Raw genomic sequence first — 14,268 nt, 5'->3', positions numbered from 1 at the left:
GATAAACCAACCCACCCAAATTTATTGAAGCCAGAATATGGGAGCGCTGGTGCTTGTAAATTTCCACACAACAATGAAAGAGTGCCAAGAGATCAAACCTGCATTATCTGCATATGTGCTGAATTCAAACAAACTTTTATCCATAATAATTTAAGGAATGTATTAGGATTATACTAAAGTAACTTTTGGAGTGCGTGTAGATCATTCAAAATCTTATTTAATATAAATAATAAAAAGTGAACATCTTCCTGTCTCTTTTCTCTTCTGTTTTACAACCAGGTTCCATCGTGGGGACTACCACATTGACGTGTGCATAAACGACTACCTGGATGTCTACTGTCCTCACTACGAAGACTCAGTGCCTGAGGAGCGGACAGAGCGCTATGTCCTCTATATGGTTAACTACGATGGCTACAGCACGTGCGACCACACCGCCAAGGGCTTCAAACGCTGGGAGTGCAACAGGCCGCACTCCCCGAATGGACCACTCAAGTTTTCGGAGAAGTTCCAGCTCTTCACTCCCTTCTCCTTGGGCTTTGAGTTCAGACCGGGCAGAGAATACTACTACATCTGTGAGTCATGATTGCTTTGTACACATACAGACGGATGATATATTAAAGGAAAAAAACAACATGAAGTGTCTTAGTAAGCTGTTGGGCTGCCATGAGCAGACAGAACAGCTTCAATGCTGCTTGGCATAGATTCTCAAGCGCTCTGGAACTCTACTGGAGGGATGGACCTAAGATATTCCCTCATTTGGTGTTTTAAAGATGGTGGGGTTAGTCAAGTCAAGTTTATTTATATAGCACGTTTAAAAACAACCAGAGTTGACCAAAGTGCTGTACAAATTAAAGTGAACGGCACAACAATAGTGAGAAAAAAATGACACCATCAGCAAAAAGGCACAAACAGTAGCAAAATGGCGCAATAGCAACAATAAATGGCAATGACAGAATTCAAGGCAAGCTGTCAAACACACCCCGAAATCTCCCATAGGTTGTTGAAACTGGTGACTGCAAAGGTAATAGCATATGATTCACATCAGTTTCATACTCAATTCAGGACAAAAATGTCCCTTTATCATAGGATAAAGGTTATCACTCAGAATAGTGTTGTATTGATTTGCAGTGACGCTTCCTTTTAAGAGGACAAGTGTACGCAAACCATGCCAGAAAAGGGCCCCTTCGTGTATCTAAGCATCTGTATTTGTCATGTTTCTCCCCCCATTTATTTGGGCTTTTTCTTTAATTTCATATTAATATTAGAAGTACTGTGATGTTGTACTGTATGATATGTTTCCAAAAGCTGCACAAAAACCAACATGCATTCACAGAAAAATATGAAGCCAAATAACCTAACCTGACATGAATTACAAACCTAGATGGTCCTTTCCTGACCTAATGTTTTTCTTTTAATGCAACAGAGCAAAAGAGGGAGACAAACACACACACATACACACACAATCCCTCACCCATGTTTTCACAACTTCAGCACAGAGCTTTGAGAGTGGCATTACAGTGATCCGAGTAGACGCTTTCATGCTTTGCTTTCAGCCAAGCTTTTCACACTGCTCTCATCACTCGTGGAAAACTCTTCCCTAAAATGGCAATGGAATTCATGGGGGAGTTAAATTGAGACAGTTTGAAAGTTATAGCTTACTTCCCCTGCTGCACAATACTTTATCCTTCAAAAAGGAGTGCCCTCCTCTCTACTTTATGTTATGCTCCTATTCAGCTTGCGTTAGATGTTAGTTGTCTGCTTCTTGGCATAGGAACTGAGCCTAACTGAGTTCATCTGAAGTTGAAGCCCCTGGGAAATTAGGTTTTATCAAAGCAAGTTGATAGAGTGGAATTGAGTTGAGTTTGTCCTCCCACCACAGACTATTCGCACATAGGAGACGGAGGAGTCACTGTCAGTAAGTGCAGTCACCGCCACTCGCTCAAAACACATTTGTCACAGGGATACGCTGATATTACAAAATAGGAAGCACAGTTATGTTCTCATATGGGTGGCATTAGTGCAATATCATGCAGTGGGATGCATTATTGCTTCAGCTGTTGAAGGAAAAGTTTAAAGGTTTGTGCAAGCTAGCGTATGAGAAAAACTGTATAAATTCCTTAACACCCTCCTGCTAAACGCTGCTGGTAATACTATACTTGTATCTGTTTATCTGCCAAGTTTGGCCTGTGGTGTTAATGCAGCTCTAGGTGGCTGTCAATCCCCTGTGTCTTTGTGTTTTCTCTTTTTCTCAGAGACAGTGTTGAAAGAGAGAGTTTTCTAAATTGACACCTTTTTATGAAGCAGTTAACCTGACAGCCAGCTAAGACTTCTATCCTTTATTCATTTCATGTGTTTCGCTCCATCTCCTTGCTCCGTAACACTTTAGAGTTGAAGACTGGAGTAAATAAAAAAAAAATTGCCGTTGTTTCCGTGGTGAATAGGTGTTTTCTCTCTCAAGGTTGTCCACAAAACAAATAGCCTCAAATCCTTTCCAGAGGCTTTTCAGCAACCAGGTGTTTGGCCATTTTTTCTGTTCAAAAATAACCAAATTTTCCTTTGCTTTTATAGCCAATTTGCATTGACAGTCATACTAAAGGAGACAAGGTAAAAATGGAAGTCTCTGAAGTTGGGAGCCCAGATGGGGGTTAGGGAAGGGTTATACAATTCATCCACTCCCTCAAGTCTCAATTTCGAACATATTTTTTCCCCCATTTCTGTTGAGAGATGCTTGTCCTAAGGGCTGGATTAAATTACACTGCGACTGACAGGGCTTCCATGGAACACATCCATTCTGCTGTAGCACGCCATATTGGTTTAGTGGCCCGCGGCTTCATTGGCTATTGAATGATTCTAGCGTACAGCCTCTCTGGCTAGTGTGGCGGATATTAAAGTCATCTACCATGAAGTCGTCTGACATGTGATTTCCCACTGCCATTGTGTCCACCCTGGATGTCCATAAGTAGCAGGGGAGATGGCTGCTGATGGATTGGACAGTCTCTTTAGTGGACAGAATGTAGAGCTGAAGGAGGAAGATTGAGAGAGGCAGAGAGGTAGTTACATTACTACACCTGCCAATTAATTGGCAACATCTGTTTCTATCGCTACCATCATCATCACCACCATGAGGGAGTCTTCCTCATCACCTAGCAGTAGAACATACAAGACCTTTCAGGTTGCATTGGGTTACATCATTTTTATGCTCCTTTAATCTTAAGAATTCAGTGATAAATACAACTTTCTAACTGAAGAATAAGTAAACAAGCTGCAAAATTAAATCACAACAGGGAATTTTTCAAAAGAGTATAACCTAATTGCTGTAATTTTCTAAGGGATTACATTTTGGCTTACCATACAATTATTATAAATATTCAGGAGTTAAGATGGTGAAAAACATTAGCTCAGACTTGATTATCTCTAATTTTCTTAAAAGCCACTTTAAACCAGAAGCTGGTCTGTTTAGCACCATTTGCAACAACTTATGGTCATTTGACTTGGAGTAAACCTTTCAGGCATAAATTCATTTCATTTGTGCACTGTATGCTTACATGCACAGTTCATTTACTAAACAACACCAAACTAGGTCCAACTACTGGTCAAGTTTTGCCTGTAAGTCACACCACAAAGCATTTATATTTATCACCTTATTAAGTTCTTTTGACTAATATGTTAACAAAACATTTTATAACATCGCTTACATAATCTGGTGGATTAGACAGAGCATCATGGGCATCCCACTTGAGTCCATTTTACCCTCTAGCTGTTAACTCCAATATTTGCTCACATTTTGGCCCTGGCTTGGTCTGTCAATTACGTGGCACAAAATCCATTGAGCACACGCTAAAATATATAAAAACTAAAATATAAAAACATATTTGAAGTTTGTATGATACTCTAAAGCAGTGGTGTGATGATGGGAAAAGGCAAACAGCCCCTTTATGAAAAGATGGATGTTGTCAAGCATTTGTCCTATGAAGTGTTGATCTTGAGCAAGTTGCTGCATCTTTCAGGATTGTAAATGTGCCTGTCATTTTCAGATGAGTCGACTGATATTCAGATAATGTCCAGTGTGGAGACAAATAACCTTTCAGTGTTACAGATTCTGGGTTACCTAAGTCAGGCCTTATACACAGCCAGACCCAAGAAAACATATCTGTGTCCAGAAACAATAAGCCTGACAGGATTGCATGCATGTTATTTATGTAGCGAAGATAGTATTGGGCAGGTGAGTTGCGCAGTTTTAACAACCTTAATGCAGTCCTTTTCTCTTGGTCTGCCATAAAGCACTCCAATTCCTCCTGCTGGAATATTTTCAGTGGCATAGTGCCTGTAGTTTGTCAGTGTCTGATAACACCACACTTAATGCTTAATGAAGTGAAGGCATTGCGTATCTCTTTTAAATGATAATCATAATGTTATGTGTCCAGGTTTATTTCTGAGATCGGATGCCTATTGAACTATGAAACAGATATTTAACTTCAGACTGTTACTGTGATAATGCTTTGCCAGCTATCTTGTGGTGATATCCAGTCTCATTATTGTCACCAATGAGAATAAAGACTGTTGTCAAATTTGAAGTTATCAATGTGTACTGCTGTACAGCCGTGAGTAAACATTGGTTAAGGTCTAGGCTCAGGCAGCATATTTTTAGGGACCCTATTCAGTATTGGTTGTTCCAACATTTTGAGGTTAATTTTTGACTTGAGGCATCACTACATCATCCACTACATGGATACACAGGCCAAACTGGGGTAGCTGTGAGTTTTCACACGATTATGAACACTGGTGGTTAACATAACAACATGTTCATGATGTCTCCTACTTGAAATCGTCACGTGAACTAAGCCTTGCACTTGTGAGGCTTATATAAATGAAAATATCACTTTTGAATTAATTAAAATGAGAATATTTTTGTTTAATACTCTTTAGGGCCTAAAAAGTGGGGGAGTCAAAAGTCCTACATGGCCTTGACTGCTCTGGTGCACAACCTGAATTTTTCGGGGGTCATTAAATGTTCATCTTATCATCTCCTACTATGCATAGAAATGTTTTAGTACCCAAGGCCAAATGTCTAAATAATTAATCTCAAACAGTAATTACTGACCGACTACTTTCATTTTCAAATATTTAGTAACTTATTAATTTTTATTGACGTGAGGTCTGTAATAAGTCAAATTTAAAAATCATTGTGGACATCACATCACAAACAGTGCCTACAACTAGCGTCAACAAGACATTTCTACTGTATAAGGTATGATGATATCTGCAGTTCAGCACAAAGTCAGTGGTCAGACTTTGCCCTTGTAGTCCATTTGCCTACATTGTGTGAATGCGTAGTGTAGCGTAGCTAACAGAGAAAATGGTATGCATCATTACCCACTGAAGCTGGCTATACTGCACACCTGCACTGAGGCAGAGGTCACTACCCATGAGTACAGGAGGCAGAGGTTAGAAATAGTTAACTGTGAATAGGCTCATGTACTTGAGACATAACAGGTTATCATCCAGAGGAAATGCTGTAGAACTACACTGTCTTAATGAAGATAGAATATTCAATATATCAATATTTTAATGATTTCACTCTAGTATTCATTTAGAGTAACTAATGTTGAACTACATACAGGACAGCAGAGACCTTATATATAAACAGCGCTCATTTATACAGTATCAGAATATTAATCTTTTCCTCATCTCTAATAACTTTCTGTAGCCAAATGACCTGAGGGAATAGAGGATGAAAAATCTGCCCTCAGTGACATGATTGATTAGCTTTCTTGTTTGTAGATGAACATTAAGCTGTCACATCATATTCCTGTGGAGAAAAAGCCTGTTAATGGTGTTTTCGCCCTATGAGTTCGATGCGGGTCGAGGGTTGATTTGTTGCATCTCTGATAAAATTAGAGAGAGGAGACAGGGTTCTGCTGTCATCTGCTTCAACAACAGAAACAGCTTAATCAACGCTAGCAGGACGGAGGGAATTTACTCAAATGGAGGTCATAATTCTTCATTTTTGTTAGTGTCAGCCTCTTCTCCGTCTGAGGCAGGTACTTGAAGACAAGACGAAAGCTGGAGGGAGTCAAGAGCCTGATCCTTTTGTAGACAACACCCAGCTGGGTTTTCTCTACAGGTCAACACAAGACAGGGCAGAGAGAGAAACAATTAACAGAGGAATACATTAAAGATGTACAATTTACGAGACTCAGGGAGATACAGAGAGCAATGTAACAGACACATATGGAAGCAATTCAGCAAAATGCAGTATTAGCAGAGAGTGAGTTACAGCTCCAAAGTGTCTGCCTCTGTGACAGACGGAACGGGATAAGCGGACAGTTGGAGCAATTCTCAGGTCAGAGTTCACAGTGCATTCGTGGTTTAAGTGAAACCCATCTCGCAGAATGCTGATGTGAGCACGTTTTTCTAATATGGACACAATCTTGTATTTGAGTGATTTTAATCTGAAAAGGGCATAAATCCAATATCGGTGGCAGCTCACTGCAAGAGATGAGTGAGCCGAGTTATGGTGTTTTTAGGCGTGTAAGAAGTGTGGCAAATAGGAAACCACTTGGTTTGATCATGCAGTTGCAGATTGTCGGCAGAAAATATGTCGTTTTCTTGCCGTCTGACTTGTTCACCTACATGTACTGCTACTGCTTCTCACGGAAAACACAATCAATAACTCCTTTGTGGATGTAGTTATTTTATAGATATTTCTGGGTTTGACACTGCGAGAAAGAAGGATATTACAGTAACACAGAGACTTTATGAGAGTATGTGGATGATAGCAACAAAACCCAGAGGCTGGGCGATGATTGTAAACATTTGGCGAGACTCAAATCACTGCAGATGCCATAGGCCAATATGCAAAATGCAGCCCAAGATTAAGATTGATCATAAATACCAAGCTAACAAGAAAACCTTTGATATTCATAAGGTCTTATTCAACTTTACTGGACTGCTACATGCACACAAAGCTCAAACAGATTCTCCAAGACATGGACTACAGCTGTCTTCTGATTGATCATAAATCCTGTGATGCACCATGCTCCTTTAAGCCACTCTGGAGAGGAGACAGGAGTAGAGATCGTAGAGCAGGCAGCAGGAGTAGGAAAATAGCATTAATGGACAAATGAAATAGAGACAGGGGACAGTGTATGCAGCCTGTATTTTGGTGGAGCGATGGAAGGTCTGCTAATAATGATGAAGAGCCTGTGCTGTTCCATTTGTGGTACAAGGAGGGAACCTGCATATGGACACCATCATTACTCAGCCCTTTCATTCGTTCACATGAAAAATCAAGTCTGTCATCAGCATTCAGAAATGATTCGACAACATGGAGTAATGTGACAGAAACCTACACACACACACTCACATGGATATGCATGCACTCATGTACAATATGCATACACATGCATGAACAGACACACAGAAAAGGCGCACAGATGCACGCTGCCTGGAATGCATTATTATAATCCTGATGGATGGATAGACATTCCACCACCTCCGTCTCCCATGGTTACTACATCATTTCTTGTCCCCTCTTTTCATCTCATCGCTCTTTGGATTTAAGGACAGTACTACCCACAGTAACTAACCCTCCTCTCTTCTGCACCAGATACCTGTCAGCTATGTGTTTTTGCCTTCCAGATTGCATGTTACAGGCGCACTAATGCTGGACATGTACAGACTAGTGACAAATTAAAAACCCTGAATAAAACATAACAAATGCAGGTGCTTCCATACAGAGCACACCTACACTTCTGAGAGATGTTGGATTGACAGGTGAGGGAATATCATTTGGAACAAAGTTTTTCAATCCCTCTAGTAGCGTTCACAAGTAGAATCTATGCCAAGCTGCATTTAAGCTATTCTGGCAGCTTGTGGTGGCCTAACACCTTACTAAGACACTTTATTCCTTGTCACCCATCTGAATATGCACAGCAAACACATTCGAAAATGGTAACAAATCCATCAGTTCGGCCTACTGGGTCTTGAGAAGATCCAGTAACATAAGAATAAAGGTTAAAGGTTAAAGGTCTGGCTGTGACAAGCTCATTCGAGTTTCAAAAGTCCCCTTTCAAAAATAAACTGAAAACAGTCAACCAGCGAGCCTGCCCATTAGCCAGACTTGGCTAATAATACACATGAGCTAAGTCATGGCACACTTGTTGACAGCCCAGAGAAAGCAAGGCAAGGCAGAAAAGTCTCTAATCAAGTTATTTGAGTTTGACCGCCAATAAAGTAGTCATCACTTTGTCTGCAGAAAAACAGAAAGGCTGTGAAAAGCCAAGAGATCGGAGGAAAAGTAGGGCAGGCGAGGGCTGTGATTCAGAGGGCACGAGGTTCCTCTCAGCCTAAAATGATTCATGCATCTAACAGCCGTCTTCAGGAGCTGATTATGATTCACTTTCACAAAGACAAGGACATTTTACCCTTGGCCATTATACCATTAACACATATATTATTAACCCAGTGCATTAGTCATTATGTTTAATTGGTTATTGTTTGTTTATTTGTTCTTTTTTATTCTTCCTCTGTTGCAATACACACATTTGTGTACACACACATCCGCGCACAGTTTTTCTTGTTTATTTAGTGGGTGGATGCTCAGGCCATAACAATAATATTATGATTCTATGGGATACACTAAGTGCAGTAATGAAACATTATTATGTACAGTGATTTATTATTCTGTGGCTGCTTTAAAAAGCTGAACTCCCCCTTAGATTAATAAATCACCCTGTTCATTGTAATTTGAGTATGAAGACATGAATGAGTTGATTCAAGGGTTTTCAGACTTTCAATCACTTGCTTTTCGTTTTCAAGAAGACTTGAAAGTAATTTGTTAGATTATTATAACGTGATCTTTCACAAAATTATGATACTTATTGTACATACACTTAATAGCAATGGGAAATAATTTTATCCCCACACTATTGCATTGATGTACAATAGTGTGAGGAAACTAGTGCAATGTTTAATTAGGCATTATCGATTTAACTCACTTTTCCCTCTCAACTTATTACTCTCTCCCCCTCTTCCCTTCTTTCTCTCACTCGCAAGTGGCATGAGGAATGACTTTAGTTCACTTTTGGCGGAGATTGAAAGATGCAAGGAAAGAGCACAAGGCCAGCTATCACCGCTCCTCCCAGCTCCCTCATTCCCTCCTATTGTGGGTTCGCTGTAGTAGCATCTGGTTAATGGGCCTCTTCAGTGGATAGTCTCTTCCATCTTCTTAGACGCACACATTTTGTGTAGGCATACAAACACACATACAGTACAGTTTATATGGGCTGGTCTGTAGTTTTGGATGTTTTTATTATATTTTTTCCGTCTTTTTGTCTTAGTAGAAGAGTAGGCTGCTTTGTAACTGGTTGAATGTGGGGAAGGACATTTTGTGGAGGACATTTAAAATGTACATGTGCATTTTATTGCATATGGGTTTGTACTGTAAGTGTGTGCTATTGTAGGCATTGAATAGATTATTCTGGACTGTGCAGCAGTTTATATTACCTATTGGAGGGGTCATATAAATATTCTCTCTCTCTTTCTTTATCTGAAACCCTCTCTAGTCTCTTGAATTCAAGGTTTTCGTCCATGTGTAAGGTTCAACATTGTCCTCTTTTGACCGATTCCACAACCTGAAACCGAAGCACAAACATTAATGAATCTCAGCAGTGATATCTGTACACGGAATAGAAGAAATGTATTCTGGCTGCAAAACTGTCTAATTGGCTAGATGGAGACGTGGGTAGAAGACGGCACAAAGGTTCTAGAAAGTAACGCTGTGTGTGTTTGTGTGTTTTTGTCTGTGTGTCCTCTCTCTTGGATTTTATGTAAATCAGACTCCTGGACTCCTGGACCTAAACTCTGACTAGGTTTGTACGATGTAAGCCACATCTCACTGAATCAAAGACATGGCCAGTGGCCTTTTTTTCCAGAGAGCTGGCAGAATTAGCTAGCTAGGAATGCTCAGTGCTGGACACAACATTACAGGGCATTCTGTTTAACCCATCCCATTCTGACAAATAAGCAGGGATCAAAGGATTAGAGCACCATTATTAAAGCCAACTGGAGACCTGATGGAGACTAGAGGCATGCTAACATAATGTTATTAATGTTACATGTTTACATGATGGCATTCGAGTCTATGCAAAGCTTGGCTTTTCAAACTTAAAATCTTTGCTGAAAAATACAGTTTTATATCAAATGTTAACAGTTTGTTGTCACAGTATGTTTAGATTTGTGGACATTTGGGACACAATGTGTCTTTACTGATGTTGCAGTGGACCACTACAAACAAGATCATCTTAAACATAGTTGTCAAAAGAGGGAAATTGAAACTTTCACTCTACAAATTATTTTAAACCATTCGTGCCATATTGCTTGCTAATCTGCAATATTGCATTAAGACTTGTGTTTGTGTTTATATTGCAAAATGCCCACCCCATCTTGGCAATGGTTCACTGGCTATGAAAAGACCCTAGATGACACCTGATTTAATGTTAAAAAAATAACAAACAAAGCCTCTTATAGCAGTTTGATGAACTCAGCCTGCAGTATTCTTTTACAACCATTTTGAACCATTATGCCTCCTAAATGATGGATAAGAAATCAATATCCTACCATATTATCTACTGTATTAAGCCAGCATAAACTTTAGCTTCCTATCACTAGACACATGGTTTTATGTCCTCATGTCTGGAACGTGATGTTGAATCTTTCATTGAAAGGCAAAGGAAATGTGTTTTCCAGATAACATTACAGTTGCAATAAAGCTTGGCTTGGGATGTGATTGAAACAATACTGCGCCTAAGCCGCACTGAGCCCACCTGTTTGTTCTTCCGTAATTGGATTCTGCTTCATTCCATTTGCCTTAATGCTGATGCATAATGCAGTGTACTGAGGGGACCAGCCATTACCAGCCAGGGGACAAGGCTTGGAGGAGTAACCTGACCTCGCTCCCACCAACCTCCCCCTCCACCCCCCATCTCTGGGACATCTTTTCAGGGCCTCTGTCCTTCAAAGCGGCCACTTGCTCAGGCTGGATGGATTGATGGTTGAGGCTGTGAGCCTGATGGGAACCAGAATAGCAGGTGTTGATGTTACGGCCTACAAGAACAATAAGCTGGCCCTCAGCAGCATGTTAATCCAAAATAAACAGGCGCTGACGCAGACGGTTTGGGCCCGGGTGGAGGGATCCTCATCAAACACAGAGAATGAAGAGCTGCTACCAAGAAAGGAATGTAGAGCCATGCTTAATCTTTCCTTTGTAGTCAAGAATCTACAGTACAGCAACACACCTCCGTCATCTGCTGCATGTCAACACAATGGTCACATCTAAGTTCAGTTGAACTCATTTAGTTGACTTTTGTCACATAAGCAGAGCAATGTAGAAGTGTGGCTGGTCATTGTCATATACTGTATTTATAAAAAGTATAGATATGAGAGTTTTTAGCTTTATACTTGCTGCAAACTGTTAGGAAACATAGAAATAATGAATTCCACTGTAACTATGTAATATATAATTGGTGAAAGCTGCTTCGATCACCGCAATCATGATATCTGTTCACTCTTGCACCTTGTGTCCACGATTCTTCTTGTGTAGGAGGTGGTTAGCGTGTTATGGCGATATCTATAAACATCACAACAGCTTCACTAACTGACATCATGACAGAGACTCCCACATGCCTTTTGCCATTTTCATCAGGGCCATACAGCTGCCTTTGCTAAGTGGCTGGTGTCGATGGCTGGGACCTCGCTCTGCCCACAACAATGATGAAGATAAGACATCTGGAGACAGTGTGTGTGTGTATGTGCTTGGCCATGTATGTGAAAATGGGAGCATAAAGTAGTGGTGGAAAAGAGAAGTGGAGCAATAAGAAGAGTGACGTAAATTGTGTGGGTACTGGTGTGTATATATGACTGAGTGGGTGAGTGCGGTGGTCAAGGTTCATTAGCGTGTCATCAGCTGCCTCCACACCGAAATAATAAGGCCCTCTTTCTCTCTTCCCTCCACTTTCTTCTTCTTCTGCATCTGCTGAATATGAACTGAGCTGTGAAAAAAGGCATCTGATCTTATGCCACCTCTCTTGCACACTGACACATGACTAAGAGGCAGATAACAGCTGATGAAGCGACAACATTAAAATGGTAACAGCAAGGCCGAGAGGCGAGAGAGATAGAGAGAAAGCCTGATGAGCTGTAGAGAAGGCTTCGCAAAATGAAAGTGATTGAAAGAGTATGCAGTATGTATTTGATAAAAACTGGCATCTGGATCTCAGGATGAAACAGGAGTAGAGAGCATACAAAAAAGCAAGAAAGAAATAGATTTCCATCTCTGACCCTTTTCCATAGTTATTAGTCAATAATTTTCAGACAGCTCACTGCCTCAGCATAAAATAGATGCTGGAACATCAATTGCAATCTTGCATGCATGTGCACACATTCGTTGGTGTATGTGCTGCAAATACGACAAAGGCAAGTCAGTTGAGCTTTGATGAATGGATATGGCCACGCTGACAGACGAGAAGAGAGGGTGACACAGCTGGGAGAGAGGGAAGGGAAGGGAGGGGTTAGGTAAAGGTTCACTAGAGAGGAGTTGACAGATCCCAAATGGTAGCCTTTGGAAATGCTTGGCTTCATTGCATCAGCTGTGGAATGATCCACACACAACATAAAATGATGCCTGAAAGACATCATAGTGGACAATATGGTATCTCTGGAGCTGGAGGGGATCATAGAAACGAAAACTAGTTTATAATAAATAGCATTAATATATCACAACAGTGGGAAAAGCCTGCAATATTCTCCATTTAAGATGAGTTCCTGACACAAGACAACAGCATTTATTTTTAAACTACCTACTACGTTCTCCTGCCATGATGAATGCACGCAGTCCAGACCCACCATGCTCCAACTGACATGTGTTTGACCCCTATCCTCTCTACAGGAGAAGGCACCTGGTGCCTCACCACAACACCATTAGTGGTCAACCACACACACACACACACACACACACACACACACACGCACTAGCTCTATACATGAGATATTTTTAGGGGATGTGATGCAAACACTATGGTAGCTAACACTCAGAGATTCACACCCCATGGGCTTGAGAGGAAGGGATCCATTTCCTGACAGCAACCGCAAACCATCCACACATGCAGCACATACATCCTCAATGTGTGAACTTCATGTCCCTCGAAGAGTGTTGAGGAAAATACATAAATGTATGCAAATAATGTATTAGAACAACATGATAGTTTCCAGAGTGTTTTTAAAAAAAAAAGTCCAAATGAAGCTAATTTCTTGATCCACACTAAGCTGCTGCCAGTTGTAGAATCTAAAATGATACAATTAAAGTGTGAGTAAAGCAGTCCACTTTCCCTATAGAGATTTCCCTAGCACATCTGTAAATACTTTCTGGCTATAATTTCACAAGAACCATGACTAACCCCACAAAATCCACTTAAGAGTCAACATTAACTAAATGAAAGTTTGTTTTGAATAAACTACCTCAGTTTTAACTTGTCTACGGGGAAAAAAATATAATCATTATTAAAAATCTAACTATGCAGACCCTTATATGAAGGATAAGTGCAATCAGAAACATTTTTTTGATCGTTTAGTGCACGTGATATTACATGTAGTATTATATTAACGCCCTCTTTACCTATGTCTATTGCATTTTTTAGCCTCCACCATTGCTGAGAACGGGAGGAAAACATGCCTGAAGCTCAAAGTTTTCGTCCGACCATCAAGTAAGTGTTTGCATGCAACACAAGGCTTTGTAATAGAGCTTGTTGAAGTACACATTTGGATTGAAAATCAAAACAGTTTATGTCTACTTCTCTGGTTACCTCACTTCCTCCTCAATTACCTTTTGCTCACTGTCCAACATACCCCTTTCATTGATCACAAAACTGTTTTACTTGCTAAGAATTTTTTTTTTTTTGAAAACACGAAAAGGAGGATAGATGATCACATCAAATGAAATCCAGGTCACTTCATACCTCATCTGAATGTTGCCATGAGCTTTGTTGCTTGGGATGTTTAATTTCAGGGCTGAGAGGGGGGCTTCAAATGTCACTAACCTATTTGGCATATACCTCTAATGATCTCTCATTCTCCCTATTTTCTGTTATAGACAGCTGTGTGAAAACTATAGGCGTACATGACCGCGTTTTTGATGTAAACGACAAAGTAGACAATACATTAGAACCACGAGGTTAGTATGGCTTCCTGCTTTTTTGATTGTCTTCAGTATGA

General features: G+C 40.3%; 1 protein-coding gene across 2 annotated transcripts in view; it reads left to right on the top strand.

Moving 5' to 3' along the window:
* efna5b (ephrin-A5b) overlaps window positions 1-14,268 on the top strand; it is a 97,044-nt gene that overhangs the window by 76,939 nt on the left and 5,837 nt on the right. Inside the window, exons 2-4 of one of the 2 annotated variants that reach the window (XM_044195947.1) lie at window positions 280-572; window positions 13,695-13,760; window positions 14,147-14,227. In XM_044195947.1, coding sequence (XP_044051882.1) covers window positions 280-572; window positions 13,695-13,760; window positions 14,147-14,227 — 440 coding nt within the window. The remainder of the gene's footprint in view (window positions 1-279; window positions 573-13,694; window positions 13,761-14,146; window positions 14,228-14,268) is intronic. The other variant, XM_044195948.1, reaches the window with a different exon arrangement.

This window comes from Siniperca chuatsi, linkage group LG5, assembly GCF_020085105.1.
Source record: "Siniperca chuatsi isolate FFG_IHB_CAS linkage group LG5, ASM2008510v1, whole genome shotgun sequence".
In the NCBI taxonomy this organism is placed as follows: domain Eukaryota; kingdom Metazoa; phylum Chordata; class Actinopteri; order Centrarchiformes; family Sinipercidae; genus Siniperca; species Siniperca chuatsi.
This window is presented reverse-complemented; position numbering and strand designations above follow the sequence as displayed.